The sequence below is a fragment of the Salvelinus namaycush genome, chromosome 3, assembly GCF_016432855.1.
Source record: "Salvelinus namaycush isolate Seneca chromosome 3, SaNama_1.0, whole genome shotgun sequence".
NCBI classification, from domain to species: domain Eukaryota; kingdom Metazoa; phylum Chordata; class Actinopteri; order Salmoniformes; family Salmonidae; genus Salvelinus; species Salvelinus namaycush.
Window position 1 is genome coordinate 53511218 of NC_052309.1, and position 17981 is coordinate 53529198.

Genomic DNA, 17981 nt, shown 5'->3' on the forward strand with positions numbered 1-17981 from the left:
AATGAGACTGGAGATCATCCTGGTTAGCTGGGGGCATTTTCTCCCAACTGTGGCTGAGGGCATATTTAGCACTCTGCTCTTCAGACATTAACAATGGACCGGGATGTGAGACAGCGGGGGAAAAATCAGTCAAATTGGTTTAACAGTATCCATGGCAACCAGCTGACTCATACCCTGAGAATTTCCGGTGCAAATGGGATGTGGGGTCCGGCTGCATGCACGCATGTTAGGCAGTCACTGTCAATCCAGGGGTTTGTTCACATACGGAAAGTCATGTCAATGCCATCAGGAGTACATTTCCTTTCTGACCACACAGCCCAACATCTGGGCCAGAACCTTTAGCATCGGCACTCTCCCCTCACTTGGGAGGAGTGTCTTTAAGGCTCTTGTTAGTAAATGACGAGATCAAGCCCTCATTGAGTCACCCCTCTGCCCATTAATCCTCATGCCTAACAGAAGCAGCAGGAGGGCCAGCAACGACAGCCACATCAACCACAACAATAATATTTACACTACGTCGATAAGAACAGGCGATGGCTCAGCCACTTACTCCGACGGAACCGCTCACTTGAAGATCAATACAATTTTCAATACATACTTTGATGTATGAGTAATGGCGTGGTAGGACACTACAGTGGAAAATTACATTCAATATGACAGTTTGCGCATCAAAGAAAAACAACAACAATTTGTGCAAAAGAAAGGCTAAAATTAGATTGAATGGAGAAAAACATGCTTTTCTGCCGAGCCTGCTGCCCTCTCTCATTCAGCCTGACTTTGAGCTCAGCGGTAGAGTCTTACAGCTGTTGAAACAGTTGCATGTTGTATACCTTTCTCTCTCCAACCTTCCCTTCCACCTGTAATCGCTCCGATTTCTGACAGAGACACAGTTGTGTGTTTAGGCAGACATCAAAACGGAGTTAGAAAATAGGCATGAAAGCAAGGCAGAAAGGGAGAGAGACGACTCTACCCATTTGAAATGGCTGTAATCAACACTGAAACTCAGCCAGCCCCTCTATCTTCAATGGTACACATTGCCCATCGTCTGTTGTGGCGGCCCCAGAGCGGGCGAAGAATCATGGATTTTTTTGGGGTGAATCTCTTTTTTTCATTCTGTGACCTGATTAATGGGAAGATTTGCCAGGGCAACGCTAGGTCACAGCTATACAGTATGTGTACCGTATAGGCTGGACGTGCCACTGGAGTAAAGCTGTAACCCATAGGTGGCCTGAGGGTGGTGGGTTTAATACCCTGATACTGCAGGTGAGATTTAGAGACAGAGGGCTGGTGGAAATTGACTTCTGACTAGAGGGATGCTGGTTCTAATGCTGGGTGTGAAGAATAGGGAATGACTATTCTGAGTAGTCTGCCTGTGTGAGCCACACCTTAGTTGTGATGTGTGGCTGTGAGAAAATGAGTGACATTCACATTTTGTTATTGTGCTACAGCTAGAATAATGATGAATGGATAATGTGCTAAATGCCAGGCCAAAAATCATCATTCTGGATAAGGGTCTAAAATGTATGGCAAATATGATGAATATCGATGTTACATCCCTCAAACTCATGAGGCCATGGTGCATGAAAAAATGAATGGCAAGCTACAGTATTTCTCTCTATTTAGACTTGGGCTTTCCAAAGATATTGCACAAGGCAATTTTATGCATGTTATGCATGGCCGGATTTGTGTCTAGGAGTACTAAAGACACTTGAATACTTGCACTACTATGATTCCTTCCAGCCTGCATCAGTGTCTTCCTAGAGCTAACACTCAACCAAACCCATATCACAACAACAGTTAAATACACACACACATAAATAGTGCATGGGTCCATATAAGAACCTCCACCTTGGAGTGTGTTAGACTATTTTCTGGACTGCTGAGCATCGCCTGCCTCTCTCCTCTTTTGGCTCCTCTCAGTACCCTTATCTCCCCCTATAATAAATAGCATCACATAGGCCAGGCCTGGTTAAACTACACCACAGCCTTATCTGACAGCTGCAATGGAAGAGGGTTATATAACCTTTAAAAAGGTAAGCTATGTACATGGCTCCAGTACAGGAGTCATCAATCAGGTGAAATGGAGATGATGATATTGGAGCCACACTTTGCGATGGCCAGGAATAAACAGTGTGTGGCAATGAGAGCTGAACAAGGCGAGGATGGAACAGCCAGCAAATGTACAACCAAAGGGCTACAAAAATTCCAATTTGTCCAGGCGGCACACACAAAGTCCCCTCGCCTGCCAATGCCAGCCTCATTCCAATACTAATTTTGGCGGGTTAATCTCTCGCAATCCTCTCCATTTCCATAATCATTCCTGTCAATTACCAAGAGCCAATTCTCTACAATGCTGGTGTCTGGGGAGAAAGTTGACCGCTCCTGTTAGCCGATCCAGAGAGGAAGAGTGAATGTGTGAAATGGATTCAGAGAGCCCGGTGCTTTTTGCTGCTGCTGTGCGGTGCACTAGGCCTGCCACTGGGGACCACCACTGATGGCCTGCTCAGTAAACAGCCCTGCAGACAGGATCATTAGGCCTCAATCTTCCAATTTGTTCCTTCAACCCCTCATTAGATTCCCCTTCCAAACAGAGGAGGTATTATGATAGGGTTGTCAGCAGAGCAGGAAAGTGCTGTGGCCGGCCCTAAACCCAGATTGAGGACGGTATCCCCTCTCTCTCAGACATCCACATGTTTAATCACTGCATCAACGTTGCAGCAGGAATGGCAAGTGTTTGTGCCATTTCCCTGCATGCAGTGGGGAGAGATGAAGGCTCTCTCACATGCTGCAGAGGTATGAAAGCTTTCTGAAGAACATAAGTGATGTAAAGTGCAGTTTGAGAAAGAGCTGCTGGGACTAAAAGGATTCACTTATGGATCGGCGCATAGATCACATCAATAGCCAACACCAATTGGATCAATCCCACGTGTGACAGGTGAAGCCATCGGCTCAGCTCTACCTCTCCGCAGACAAGGCTCCCATAAAAACAAGGCAATCTCTTCATCAACAAACTCACTGACACTTTTTTTTTGTGTTTCAGAAAATCAACTTTCGACTGCTTTTATTTTGGTCTTGCAGCGTTGAGTGCACAACGAGAAAGGAGCATCTGCCTCGTCTCTGCATCGGTAAAGTGACAATTCCTTCGTTTCAAACATTTCATGTTTGTTTTCATTTGAAAAGAAGTGGGAGGAATAGAGAGACTGTCAGTGACACTGGTGTTTTAAGAAACAAGAACAAAAGATCTGACGGCAAAGAGAGAAACAGAGAGCAGAGGAAGGCTGGCAGCCACCCACATCTCTGACTACTGGCTTATCAAACAGCAGGAGCATCCTGTTCCCAAAGAGCAGACAATCTTTCTCCCCTCGGTCTCTGAAGAGAAGCCACAGAGGAAAAGAGCTGACATATGTTCTCAGATTAAATGCTTAGTGTCCTGCAGGATTGGAGCAACGTTGATCTGACTGGTAAATCAATGATTAAGTAACTGCACATCCACTTCAAAACTGTTTTTGTGTTTTTTTAAGACAACTCAAGCTTTTTGACTAGTTGTGAGTGTGTTAAATATGTTTAGAGACACTGATGTGAATGAGGAACTTACATGGCTCACACTTTTAGAAGTAGAGGGAAACAGGAGGCATGGGACAAAGTGAGTCAAAGAAGAGGTTGAAGAATGAGGACATTTCAGGTATATTTAGGTCATTTGGTTGATCCACCTTGAAAAAAGATTTTCATGGCATTTGAGAGAAAGAGTAAGAGAGAAAAAAGGATGAGGAACTGGCCCTGAAATACACCAAAACTGAATTGTTGATCCTGAAGTACATACTGAGGGGCACAGGAAATTAATATCATACATCTCCATACGCATCCGGGACGAACTCAACACAAGGGGGCCCTGCAAGCCCAGTCAATATCCTGCTTGTTTATGTTGATATCAGTTGGAGAACCTTTATGACATCACAACGCTGGCTGGCCCCTGTCCAGACGCAATAACAAATAATCATCACTGAGTCACATTGTGTTACAGACAGATTCTGGCTACTGCGTGAAAGTCACTGGATATCCAGGCAAGTAATACAGAGCCTGCCTTGCACGCATTTCCGTCATTCATGTACAGTCAAGATTGTGTCGGACAGTTGACTTGGATAGTTCCTCTTTGCCATTACATCACTGCTTTGTTACAATGTGTGTGTGTTTACTGTACTGTATAGGTGTCACGCCCTGACCTTAGTTATCTATGTTTTCTGTATTATTTTGGTCAGGTCAGGGTGTGACGAGGGTGGGTATGCGTGTTTTTGTATTGTCTAGGGGTTTTGTATGTCTAGGGGTGTTTGTAAGTCTAGGCATATTGTAGGTCTATGGTGGCCTGAATTGGTTCCCAATCAGAGGCAGCTGTTTATCGTTGTCTCTGATTGGGGATCCTATTTAGGTTGCCATTTTCCCTTTTGGTTTTGTGGGTTCTTGTCCATGTGTAGTTGCCTGTCAGCACTCGGTTTATATAGCGTCACGGTTCTTTGTTAGTTTGTTTAGTGGTCTTTCTTCATTAAAAGAAGAATGTATGCATATCACGCTGCGCCTTGGTCTCCTCATTACAACAAACGTGACAATAGGATAAAGGGACATCCAGGAAGTCAACAATACTTGTTCGCATCCGCTTGGCTGAAACAGCTATTCAGGTTATTTTTCAATCCCAAATGCCAATGGTATAAAAGACGCTGCAATTCATATGCTTCTCTGAAGACAAGAATTCAAAACATGAAATTAAATTCTTTGCTTTGGCTTCCTTACGTGGGTTGTTAATTACTGACACATGGATGTGGGAAGGGAAATCTCTTTTAAGTATCCATTTTCTATTTACTGTACCTTAGAAACTAAAAGGGCAAAAAATCTTTATATTCAAGTGTTGTAGGTAGTGTCTGTCTGCATAATCAACATTCAATCCAATAGTAGACCTTACATTACAGCAGGTCACATCTTCACAATAATCTTTAGCGATAGTTTGTAGTAGACACTTTTCAATTGCACCAATATTATTGTGTAAAAGCAAACATCCATCCAGTGATGAATGTGAATGACATGTCCATCCTTCCCTACAGTCTGACTGTGCTAGAGGGCAAATGAGTCTAGCGTATGATAATTAGGGTTAAAAAAATAGTGGGATTAAAGATTTCAACATCCTGATAATGTTCAATTTGGAGCGCTCTTTCCCAGCCACAGACGTTGATTAGAGTGATCACTATTCACCATCCATCACAGGTAGCGCCACAAATAAACCAACATTCCTCACTGTATATCTATTCTGCTGAATCCCTAAGAGTTTTGATTTATTATTCCCGGACTGTCTTTTTAGATCACTGTCCTTTCTATGTCAGATTCGATCTCAAGGGGAATACTGGCACAGTTTCAATGCATGTACTTGGAGAAAACGTTTGGGCCATAGTAATTTAGCCCAAGCAAACAAGTGTACTCAGTGTGAGAAAGCAGAAATGTGCTGCTCAGTGATGTGTGTCAGTGTGTTTGTCAGAACTGTGCTAATGAAAGAATGTAAGTAACTATGTTTACAATGTGCCAATCATGTAGCTGTTTTCATGCATAATTGCTCTGATCAAATTATGCATCCCTCCAATGTATTGCAATGTACTGTAGGTCTTGAAATAACTGTAGCAGATTCCTACCTAGATACATCAACCAAGGTTTCCAAATCTGGATATTGATTCATACACAATAACTACACATATGAAATCAAAAAGTAGACTTAGCATGTTGAACAAATGGAAGCAGAGACTCATTATACCCTGTTAAAATAACGGGATATACAATCTCATAAAAGTGAGATAGCATCTGATATCAAATAACAAAGGCAGCATTCTGCAATTGAAGAAAGCTGGCTGCACTGTGAGCAAAATGATAGGTACAAAGAAAGGCTCAACCCCTTGTTGAGTCACCCTGAGGAGCAAAATCATGTTCCCGTGGTGCCTTAGAATGAAGGTTCTGATTGTTTGCGCTATTGTATTGTACACCACTCTGCTCCCCAGCACACAGCAGGAGACTGGGAGAGGGGAGTAATCACATAGGCCCACACACAACCTGCAGGGTCAGGGAGGGACAGGGTTGGGGAAGGAGAGGCAGGTACAGCCAAACTGGGTCATGATGAGCTGGTGTAGCACCAAGGAGACCTGTGCATGTTTGACAGGTGATTGATTAGGTAACAAAGTAGTGGTTGCTGTTATCGACCTACAATCCACTCCCATTCAGTTTCATCTCCATGCCATATGAATGGCACCAGTGGATATTACTCAGTACTCTAACCAGTGGTATTTACTACCTTTGGATAACACCATTACTCCTACCATAGGGATGCTGCTTCTATCCCTCCCAATGGCTAAATACATGTTGCTGGTGGCTGAGGAGAAACTGTGAGATAAGCTGTGACACATATATCATTTATGGCCTAAATCAAGCATGTTTAAAACTCCAATAATGATTGTAACACTTCAACTTACTTAAACATACAACAACACAGATGATCCCTCAGTTACCCTGTGCACAACATATGGCTGTGGCTTTGACTAATGGAAAAAAAACAGACTCATTGCTGAATTGCCTTTGTGGAGGCAATTGCTCAAATAATTGTAAAATGCCTGAAATAGCTGGACTGAAAAGCAATTCAGTGATGACTGGTATTTCCAGATGAAAGAAGCTAATTGGCCCTGGGTTTGTTTAAGGAATTGTGATTAATGGAGTTCCTAATGAGTGGTTTATGAAGAAAGCAATCTGTCTCTGTGTGACAACTTCTCATCAGGGAAAACAGTACTGTTCAGTTACAACAGGCTACTGCCACTAAGTGTCCATGCCTGTTTGTCCCCTGTTCTCTTCCCTTGACAGACAGCCACAGGACAGGAGTGCAGCTAATCCTCCTCCCGCTCATAGGGGACCTGATGTCCTGGATGCATGAACACCCTGACAAAAGGCCTTCCCCAACAACCCATTCAGCCCAACACAACGGGAAAGGATGAAAAACAACGACAGAGCACTGAACAATGCCATGAAGGATGAATTCACAACAGTGTGTTTTGATGGTGCTATCAAGGTAACAGCCGCAGATGAAGGTTGTAAAGGCACAGTTGTAGTAAGAGCACAGAGGCCTTTGCAGTACACAGTAGAGGGGTGAAAGTGAGATGGCACTTACTGAAACGGTGGTGGCTGTACAGATCCTCCTCATCCTCATCATCACCTTCATCATCGAAGTATGCTTGAGATGGAAGACACAAACATTTTAATAATAAGAACAAAAAAGAAACACAGCATGGTAAATATGAAGACAAGACAAGTACACAGACCCCCTCCCCCCACACAAACAAGAATATATATATATTTTTTTACATCCCTATTATTGAACACTAACATCCTAGTAACCCAAGTTTCTATCTGCAGTCTAGTCCCTATCTAGAACTAACACATTGTCAGTCATGCCTCTCAACACAATCCATACACTGGGTGCTCTCACATACTCCTAGACTTGACCATTTTCCGAGCTAGAACATTGAATCCAATTTAAAGAAGCAGTGGGGTTTCCCGCTCTATTCCGGAGTCTCATTGTGATTTTGACATTTTATTGTATTGACTAAATCTGCCACCAGATGTGCTTGGTAAAAGAGATGTGGCACACTGTTATCTAATGTGTCATTTCCTGCCGGGTTCCACATTGCCATCATTTGTCACATCAGTGTACTGTACGTGCCTGAGAATATCATATTGCTCTCTGCACATTATGAGTGCAAATATAATATAGTCACAAGAATGCAAACAATGTTTCCCCATTGCTATATGAATGTATAAAGGAAAGCTTCACTCCACTGTATTGATATGCAGAGTAAATGTGCTGTAGACTGAATGGTGCTGTATTCAGTGTAGTGCTACGGATACGGGTAAAGCACACCTTTACAGTATTTATGTGGGTATGACTAAGCGCACTATCACGCTGCTGGTATGACTCTTAGTGCACTCAAACCTTAGTGTTGCCTCTGTGAGCACACTCAAATGATGAACGGAGGATATGTTGAGGGGCACAATGTGGAAATAAGGGTATGGGGTAGACAGCTGGAGGACAGGCACTTTCAACAACAAACTACGGAAGCTCTGTTTTCATCTGCCTCCTCCAAACGGCAATCAATTTCCAGGTGGGGAACAGCTGCGCATTCCCCAGCAAGCAATCTTTAATCTGAGAGGTTTTACAAATGGAGTGTGTAAATGGTTAAGTTATGTTAACTACCCTGCATAACAGCATCCCCTTAGTTACTGGAGACTACAGACAGTGCGTCTGACTGCGGTAACCACAAAGCCAATCCCTGGTTCCACATCCTTCGCCAATACAGTGCTCTTATCTCTGTCTTTGATGGTAACAAGTAAAACAAGACAAAGATGGATCGGTTTTCAAAGCAGACAATGACAATTTCAAACAGTGAATTTTCACAACTCCAAAAGTCAGCTCCTCTTTTGCAAAGGGAAAGGGCAGACCCCATTAAGTGGCAAATTGCAGTCTCGCAAGTTAATCAGACAGCATCAGCATTGTGCAGGGGAACATATGAAAAGTCATTATTGCTAAATCAATTCTCAATTACCTCCTTTGCTGTAGCCGTCGACACGTTAAATAAACGTTCAGCACTGTCACCGCCATTTTCCCAACAGGCAACCGCAGTAAAGGCCCAGTGTGTGTTATTCTATCACATAACAAATGCTAATGGCCTGTAAACAATCGTGAAATAACAGTATAGATAGAAGTGGGACAGATAAGCATGGAGGGGAACGGCTGCCATTAGTGGATTCATTAGCGCCTGTCACACCTGTGCCCAGGAAATGCCTCGCCTGGCTGGGCCCCTGTTCCTGTCATGCTGCGCTGCACTAACGTTAGCCTAGCTGGCTGCCAATCCCAACACTTTCAGCACGCACAAATGAAATGAAATGAGGGCCCCTTATTACTTCTCACCCTCCCACTCTTATCAAAATAAGACAGAAAGAAACAAATGTGATATGGAGAACATTTTGACTGTTAAGTTAGTGACATTTGGCAGAACTATTCGTTAAAAAAGAGGAGAAAGTGTGGCCAACCTACATTATGACAACTCTTTCACAATGCTATTTTGTCAGTCGTGTTGGGTTGTACTCCAACAACAGCGTACGACAGTCAGCAGCCCTTCATTCCAGTGCCATAGCTACACTACTATTGGAATCCCACTGGAAAACAACCAAGCCTATGGCAACCTGAGACATCATTCACAGGAGTGAGGATGAATGTTGACACACGCACACTGAAATACACCCAGACCCAAAGGGCCTGCCAAATGTTGTTTCAAGGAGGATGGTTGTCCTGGAAACTATAGCTAAGATTTGACTTCAGCACTAATGATTGCCCACTTGCGCCATAATTTTCCATTACTGACAGACAGACATGTTCATTTCCATTCATTTAACAATCCAAGTGACACAATGTGGAGATTTAAAGAGGGAGACAGGCAGACACGCCCTGGTTGTTAAATTCAACAAATCTCTTCATAATTAGATTGATGTTTGTTAATGAGATATGGGAAGCCAGTGAAATGTGTGATTAGGTTATAACTAGATAGATAGGAATCCACCTGTCAGTCTCCCACTAGCCTTCTCCTACATGCACTCCATCGTAAAGGATGATTACGTCCACCAACATACAGGTACACGTGTGTGGTTTCTGAGTGCCTAACCCATGGAATCTATGCTATACTACGGACACGTGGAATCTATTACAGTTTTTTTTTACAATCGCGTACACACTAAAAGTAGTACTTGAGGCACACTCGGTGAAACCATTAACTCATGTACCTAATCTTCAGACTAAGTCTGCAAAACTGCAAGCACATTTTCCGCTTTACACTCAGCTTGCGATCGCAAAGCACACTTTTTGCAAAACACTAAACACGGTTCTCTACGTTAGACACGTCATTTAAATCTAACTAGGTCTTGTGTTCCGTTTGGAAAACACTGTCATTCCAAATGCCACACTCGTTTACCGATTACCTACACCCAGTGCTCACGTGTCAAAACACTTATAGCTCATTTCTTCCCATAGAAATCAGAGCCGGAGCACTATAAATAGGCTTCAGGTTGTCTTTCCTGGTTTGGACAACAATGGAGGCCAATTTTGGAGAGAGAGTTAGAGGAACAGGAGTGAGAGTAAGAAGGGGACAAGGACGGGGACAAGGAGGAAGAGGACAAGGACAAGGAGGAAGATGAGGAGGAGGACAAGCCTATTTGCTTATCTTCTACTGTATTTCGTTTGTCTGTTACTGAAATCTGGATGAAAATACAATGTTTTGAGAAAAAAATACATATTATTTTTTCCCCCCTTGCATTTCTGTTTATAGTGTAAATATATACTGAATATGCATGCATACTGTATATATTTCTGTACATACATGTACGTGTGAGTGCTATGACAAACTGCCGTGGACTCCACTGCACACTGAACATGCAAAAGACACAAGATAGTAGTGCTTTACATTTGTCACATCTATGTGTAGTTGGCGTGTATAAGAGCTAATCATTTGACGGTTTGTGTGTAGAGTTTGGATGCAAGAACACCATTTTCAGAAGAGTTAAAATAGTTTTGAAAGAAGTGTTTTGTTTTGCAAGAGATGTGTGACGTTTTGCATGTTGTGTGTGTGTTTTTTGGGGGTTTGGTGTGTAGAGTCTAGAGAAAAGGAGCCAGGGCTTCAGAAATCATGTGGAAGCAATTGTCAAAAACTGTAAGCAACAACTGAAGCTGTAGTCTACTGTATGTTGATAAGATACACCTGTGGCATCAACTGTATGCTACTGTAGTTGACACTCCTCTCTGATCCCAGTAGGCATGGCAGTAAGTTGTGTTTCACTGTACAACCCCTTATATTCCCCGCTGTGAATTAGCATTAAATATTAATATAATGTTTTCAGCTCTTCACAAACTTTGTCTCTTACTAAGTTGTATTCTATATTGACAATTATTGTGTTATGAAGTCTGCCTTTACCCGATGGAGAAAATGCCTCTGCACCAGTGCATTGGGACTCAGATATCAGCTTCAAAGACTTTCAATACAACAAATAACAGACAAATCCTGCTGTTTTAATGAGGGCCGGGATGCTAATAAGCCAATTGTTTTTATTCCACTGTGGCGTGCGTGCAGGGCCCTCTCTCATTGCGTCTTTGGCACAGAGGCACAGCTCCCAGAAGGCAGCGGGGGAGAGCGAGGCAAGGCAGCAGGCGCTGTGGAGGAGCTAGAGGGCCAACAGAAGTCTGTGACACTCTGACAGGCCAGATGAAGGGGAGTCACTTGGAGTCAGTCGCTGGGCATGGTGACAACAGCACTATGGCTCAGTTCATCTCAGCTGTGTTCGCCAAGAGGCCCCCCTGACCCAAGAACAACCACGAAACACAGTAAGGTGATAATGAGCAGAACCGAGAGAGACAGTGCCCCCCTCGCTTCGCCCTGCATTGTCTCACATACAGGACAAACACTGTCCCCTGCACTCTGGCACTAGTCATCCCGTGGTCTCTTGATCAAATCGAACGCTCGCTTCGCTGTCCTTATTAATTAGCTCCCATGGTGAGAATACATTAGTGTCTGGAGTCTTGCTGCGTGCGCATTTAATTCAATCTACACAAACACTTTACGAACCAATCTATAAAAAAGGCACATTAAAATGGATCATGCAGCGCCGTGGCCTTTTTGAAGGATAAGCATGGGGATGTGTTCTAAGATAACTTCTAGGCTAGGGTGGTTGGTGGATGCAGGGATTTAATTTCTGGCTTTCACACAGAAAAATAAACCTTTTATGGAGAAAAAAAACATCAGCAGGCTCCACAAAGGCTTGTGAGCGCTCCCTGATGCATATTTGTACTGTGAACAATGCAGATGATTCCCCAGTGGAAATCAGCCCCACGTCATTTGCAGCGTGAGCCGGGGTGGCACTATTGTTAGTGAGAAGTGACGCGCGACACCTACGGGGAGACCACCGCATGAGTCCTCATGCCCCCAAACTCACAGAGTTCTAACAGAATCAAACAACGGGATCACCTTCCATTGTCTAGAAACTACAAACACAACCAGGTATATAATCAGGTAGACAAACGCATGTTAAAACACAAATCAAAATCCAACTCCAACACCTCTCCTCTAAAACCTGCCATTACTGTCAAGCTCAGCGTGCACAGGTGAGGAGCCAAGAAAAAGACAGATCATTTCACATACACAAACCTCCGATGCCCAAGTAAACACAGGAAGAGATGGAGGAGAAGGGACCAGAGGAAAACAATATAATTTCACTTAAATCTATATTCTCATTTGCAGCAATCACAAAATCATTGCCATCCTAGTATGCATACTATTCGGACGTTAGTGAGAAATGAGAGTCAGAGTGGTGCTGGTATACTCTACAGTAGCATGCTCTCTCTGTGTGTGGTGATGGTTTCAGAGAGATGGCTAGCGGAGAAGAAGCCAACGGGATAGAGGGAGGAAGAGACCGAGAAGGAGCAAAAGAGCTGATCTCTAAGAGATTCTGTCAATCAGAGGAGGGCGCCATGCCAGGCAGAGCAGCATGGCTGACTGACTCAGCACAGTGGGAGAGATCGTGTCCAGGACTTAATCTGATCAAAGTCCTGATCAGGATCCAGTGTTGGTGGCTCTAATCCTCTGGGTCCATTCAAAAACACTTCTAATTGGTACATTTAGTTACTGGTACTGTGTTCAGTAGTGCTGAGCGATTGGTGCTTTTTGAGGTCAGTTCGGTTTCGGGTCGATTATTCAAAAATTCTCACGGTTTCCGATTTCAGGTTTTGATTATTTATTTTTTACATTAAATGCACTAACCATTATGTGGGTTGAATGCTGTAACAACACAGAATATAACAATTAATACAAGTCCCATGACGGTAGTGACTGCCCATTAGTATGTATCCCTTATTAACCATAATTTATTCACATTACTTTACTTTAATAAAATATTTCAGTTGTTGTGTATATTACATTTGTTTTAGGCCTATTTGATGACTTTATTATTTCATTCCAAGTCATAATCTCATCTCTATAGAGCTGCTGTCTGACAAAATCACTATTTTAGTAGTTATTCAAAGTAAATGAGGCATACCTTTATGACTGAATACCAACTATCAATCTTACGTCATGTATTTACAGGTAAAGATAGCGCATGAAGCAAAAGCTCTGTATCCCTCTCGATCGTCCGCTCTTCTGTCTCTTCTCTCCGTCTGAGACCGGACAAGTAGGAGAGCAATAGATTATGGTCATTGCAGTTAATTACCACATTTTCTATGTAGAATATTGGCTTGTTGGAAACTACAACTCCCTACTACATTGCACAGTTCGGGCTTGATCTGATTTATCTCTAGAGAAACTGCGCATTGCCTCACAGAACAAAACTGAAATGGAATTCAAATAATTGAACTGACCCTGGTCAATTAGTTATTTAAAAAAGGAAAAATAACAGACATTTCGTTTAATTGCTCAGCACTAGTGTTTAGTGACTTTCAGCCAGACTGGGTTGGTAGCAATGACATACATTTTAAGTCAAGAAAAACATATGCATCAAAAAACTGCAAGTGCACTTCCAAGGAGCTCTGTCTTTTTGTGTCCATACATTTTTCATGACACCCACCCTCACAACATTTCTCTGTTGGTTTCAGTCTCAGCTACCCCTTACTCCCTCAGCCTCTCTCTCCATCGCTCTTTCTACACTCCCCCAATCCCTCCCCACCTCTCTCTCTCGCTCTCTCTCTCTGTCTGTCCTACCTGACTCGTCGTCAGACTTGTGTTCGTTGTCTGAGTCGGTGAGTGTGAGGGCTGAGTTTTCCCTGCTGGAGAGGCCGGAGCTGCGACGGGACTTGATCCCGTGACCCCCCCACAGCTGGACTGCACGCTCCGGCGACATGACCCCCTCTGGGTCAGAGTCTGCGTCGGAGCCGGCGCTGAGGGAGTAGCCCTGCTGCAACAGGCCCAGCTCCGAGTGGGAGGAGTGGAAGGCAGCCTGGTGCTGGTGCTGGTGCTGGTGCTGGGTCTGGTGCTGGTGCTGGTGCTGGGCCTGTTGGTCACTCACTCCCAGCTCCGCCAGTGTGAAGCTCCCTGAGAACAGCAACAACCCAGTTACACCCAGGGCAGGAGGGGAGGGTAGATGCTGTATGTGTATGCATATTATTCTGAGAGGTTTGTGGGGCAGGCAGGCTGAAGCAGGCGTAAAAAGAGAAGTGACATTTAGATGTGCTACTGTTTGCTGAAATGTTAGCATTTCTTTAAAAACAGCATCTCAGATAAAGGGCATCATGTGCAAGCTCAGTCCCCACATTACGTCAGAGTGGACATCTACAAAGAGCTGTATAAGAAATTCCAGGGTCCTCCCGGAAATGTTTTATGTAGACGGATTGAGAAGCTCTGTTCTGGTGACTTTAAAAAAAGGACCTGCTACTCCAAAATGAGTTTAAAAAGAATTATGCTGGCAACATAATTTCCACCACCAGATGAGCCCTATAACATATTGGTAAAATGATTTGTTCAAATTATTTTTAAATATAGGACCATGCATATAGCCTATGCATGGTCCATATTATAAGGTATGCTATTAGCAATAAGCATTATCACCTGTATCCCAACAGATGCAGTATAGTGGCTATAAATAAATAGGTTGAAGCATGGGGATGCCTATCTGCATTTATCCTATTGGTCTAATCTTTAGCTCGATCGCAAATGTGATCTTTTAACTAGTTAGCATCCTATTGATGAATGTTACTGTATGTCACAAAAAAACATGAATAAACACAGTGAATATAATCTAGGCCTACCAGTTAGAGCCACCTGGTTGCCACTACTCTTGCTCAACATAAAAATGTCATCCGTCTCATCACTATTTTTTAAGTCACTCCCAAAAAAGGATTTGGAGGAAGGGTGAAGTTTTACTCCAAGTTACCCTACAATTGACCCATGTTACATTTAGCCCCACTCTCCCCTATGCACTCATGGTGAATTGCGGATTGGTAAGGTGCTTAACCATGCCGCTGCTAAAAACTCTGGGTTTAAAAGGGTGCAGTTTGTGCATATTTCGAAGTTGAAAAATAAATAAAGTAGTAATGGAAAGCTTGGATCCCCTTCTTTTTAACAAAGGCCTTTAAAACGGCTGTTTTCTCTGCAATTGCAAGAATTGTTGTGCATTGACTGCTTGTCAGAATGCATGTTTGCCTATTTTTTTTGCCGTGACAGCAATGATTTTGCCATGGCGCAGCGCCACAGGTAAGTGACTGCAGCGGAAACACTGCTCAACTATGCAGATCTGAAGATAAGCAATTCAATTAATGGGGGGGAAATAGACCAGAAATGTAATTTTCATTATGACATGTTTGGCAGACCGGTAGGTGCTCCTGCTCCATGGTCAGAGAAATGTGTAATAGAGAGAAATGAGACATAACAGAGATATAGTAATGGTCCAGGTTATTATGACAAAATTGCCGTAAGACCCTGTGGCTTGAGTAGGATGAATTGAAAACGAGGGTGTATGAAGACAGGTCGTGGTGTGGAGGAGGAGAACAAGGAGAACAAGAAGAAGAAAATAATGTTAAAGCTAGAATCCAACCATTTTTGGACTTATAAATGAATGATGATTCTTGAAGAATATAACTTAGAAATGCCTCGTGAGCTTAGTTCAACTGTCACACTCCATGAGAACCCAACATACAGTATTAGCTTGTTTTACTCCAACAATGCAAATGTAAACACACACTGTGTGGCCTCAAAACATCAAATGTAAAATAGTTAAAACATTTTTACAAATATCATTTTCATGGATGGTCAGTCATACATAGATCTCGCTTTGAATTTGAGAGCGGTTACATTTCTCCAGGCCCATCCCTCAGCTTTTTTCGAAAGCACAGGTGAGGTGACCACTTTGCTGTTGTTTCTATGAATGATTCCATCTTTAAAGCGGTAGTATTATACGAAGCTTTGTGGCAAGAGAGATGCTTCAGCAATAACATGGAATACAACTCTGCTCTAAATAACAATCTGACACAATCACACAGGAACCATCACCAGGTGTTGTGTGTACATAGCAGAAGGGAAAAGATGGGCGTTCTGAGTAATGGATGGAGACAGAAGAGCAGCAGCAGTGCTGCATGTCAATGTGACAACTAAAACGTTCACCACTCCTACCGCTTGTAGAAGTACAACAGCAGCTAATCAAGAAGTACAATAGCATCTAATCAACAATCCCTTAACAAGGTACTTCAACTATGTGTTGAGACAGCGAGTCAGAGGAAGACCTATGGGTTATCCACACAAGTTGTGTAGAGTAGACAATAGTGTAGGGACAAAAACAATTACCTGAAATTAAAAGTACAACAGTGAGCCAATAAAACAGAGGCCCAATTAGGTTTCAGCTCCAGAATAAGAAATTGAGCAAAAAGGCATGCTCAAAACAACGCTGCGGATACGATCTCTTGCAATCAGCTGAAAAGTAGGAAATCAATTAATAACAAGAGCTCATTAGATGACTACAGTGAATTGATAATGGACAACATTAAAAGGAAGGGCTTAGCAATTACAGCACATGGGTTGTGTACTGTACTGTGCCTTTAAGACATCATGAGCGTGAGATATTAGCAGTATCAAAGAATAACAATCGAAATATCAATCATAAAGGATACATGTATCATGATCAACGTGGACCTGCGTCCACTGTACAGACAAGCAGAATATGAGACGACTGTGCACAGCTCATATTCTCAGATTGAACGCCCTGGGAGTTCAAGACAAGACACCGTATAATTGTGAATATTAGATATTCGTATGAGGTAAGATGTACATGAAATATCACAACATTTAACGCAGGCATGGTACAAACATGAACACAAGCAAAATGTCAAAATGATCGATAAGCAAACAACAAACAGTTTGAAGATGATCTGGATCCACCCACAGAAGGAGTAAGGGTGGGTTAGGTTGGTTAGGTTAGGTTATTTAGGACTGGACACTGGAGGAATCTTCACTGGTACACAACAGGTACAGTAAGACAGAGGGGGTAGAGTAGGAAGGATACACCTGTATATGTCCCCAAGGCAGGTGCAGGGGATACAGTTCCAGTATGGCTGTGGCACATACCTGTGTAGTGCATACCTGACAGGAAATAGCTGATGCCGATGGGGGCCAGCTCCACGTAGGCTGAGTGGGTGAGCAAGAAGACAGCACAACTCTACCGTCAGTCAAGATTCTTTTGTAATGTGCTGTACTGTACTTTATAAAACTGGTTGTTTGGATCCTGGATGCTGACTGTGCGAGCAGCGTTCCAAGCCGCGCTATGTTGGCCGTCACAGACACACCTATGCCTGCTAACAGTTCCATCTGAAATGATCACTGTGCCTCCATAAGAATATCATGTTCATGTTGCTGTCCGAATCATCTCTTGTATCTCAACCTTGCTTCCAGCCGAGCATTTAGTTTGGTATAGTGGGGATTCATATATGTTAATGTTTCACTTCTGAATTTTGATCTCTTTAGTACCATACATAGAGTGAACGGTGCCCAGATGAGACAACTTTTTTCTGAGCCAGTCGAAATCACGCATCAACGTCATTATCACGGACATGTTCAAGTAAATGGCAATAGACAGAAATATTTCAAAAACAAAAATGCAGCCAGTCATTCCAGATTCAGTGTTTGACAAGAGCATTGTCCAGCCTGCGAAGCAAATATTTTGTTTAGAACGGATGACCAGTCTTTTTGCAAAGCAACTATGCAAAAATTATTAACGACTGGGTCGCATCATGAACAAAAGAACTAACAACCCGATTTGGAATTAAATTGTATGAATTTATGTTTTTTTTGTTATTGTTATTTGATACAGTCAAAGGTAAATATGCTGATTGGCCCTCCACTATCGCGTCGGGCCGAACAATGCCATTTACCTGTGACTGTATTCATGAC

The 17981-nt window shown here is 42.9% G+C and overlaps 1 protein-coding gene across 1 annotated transcript in view; it reads right to left on the reverse strand.

The window, feature by feature from the left end:
* Positions 1-17981, reverse strand: part of LOC120044420 (teneurin-2-like) — a 203608-nt gene that overhangs the window by 147159 nt on the left and 38468 nt on the right. Inside the window, exon 5 of the mRNA XM_038989068.1 lies at positions 13809-14016. Within this exon, the coding sequence (XP_038844996.1) occupies positions 13809-14016 (208 nt within the window). The remainder of the gene's footprint in view (positions 1-13808; positions 14017-17981) is intronic.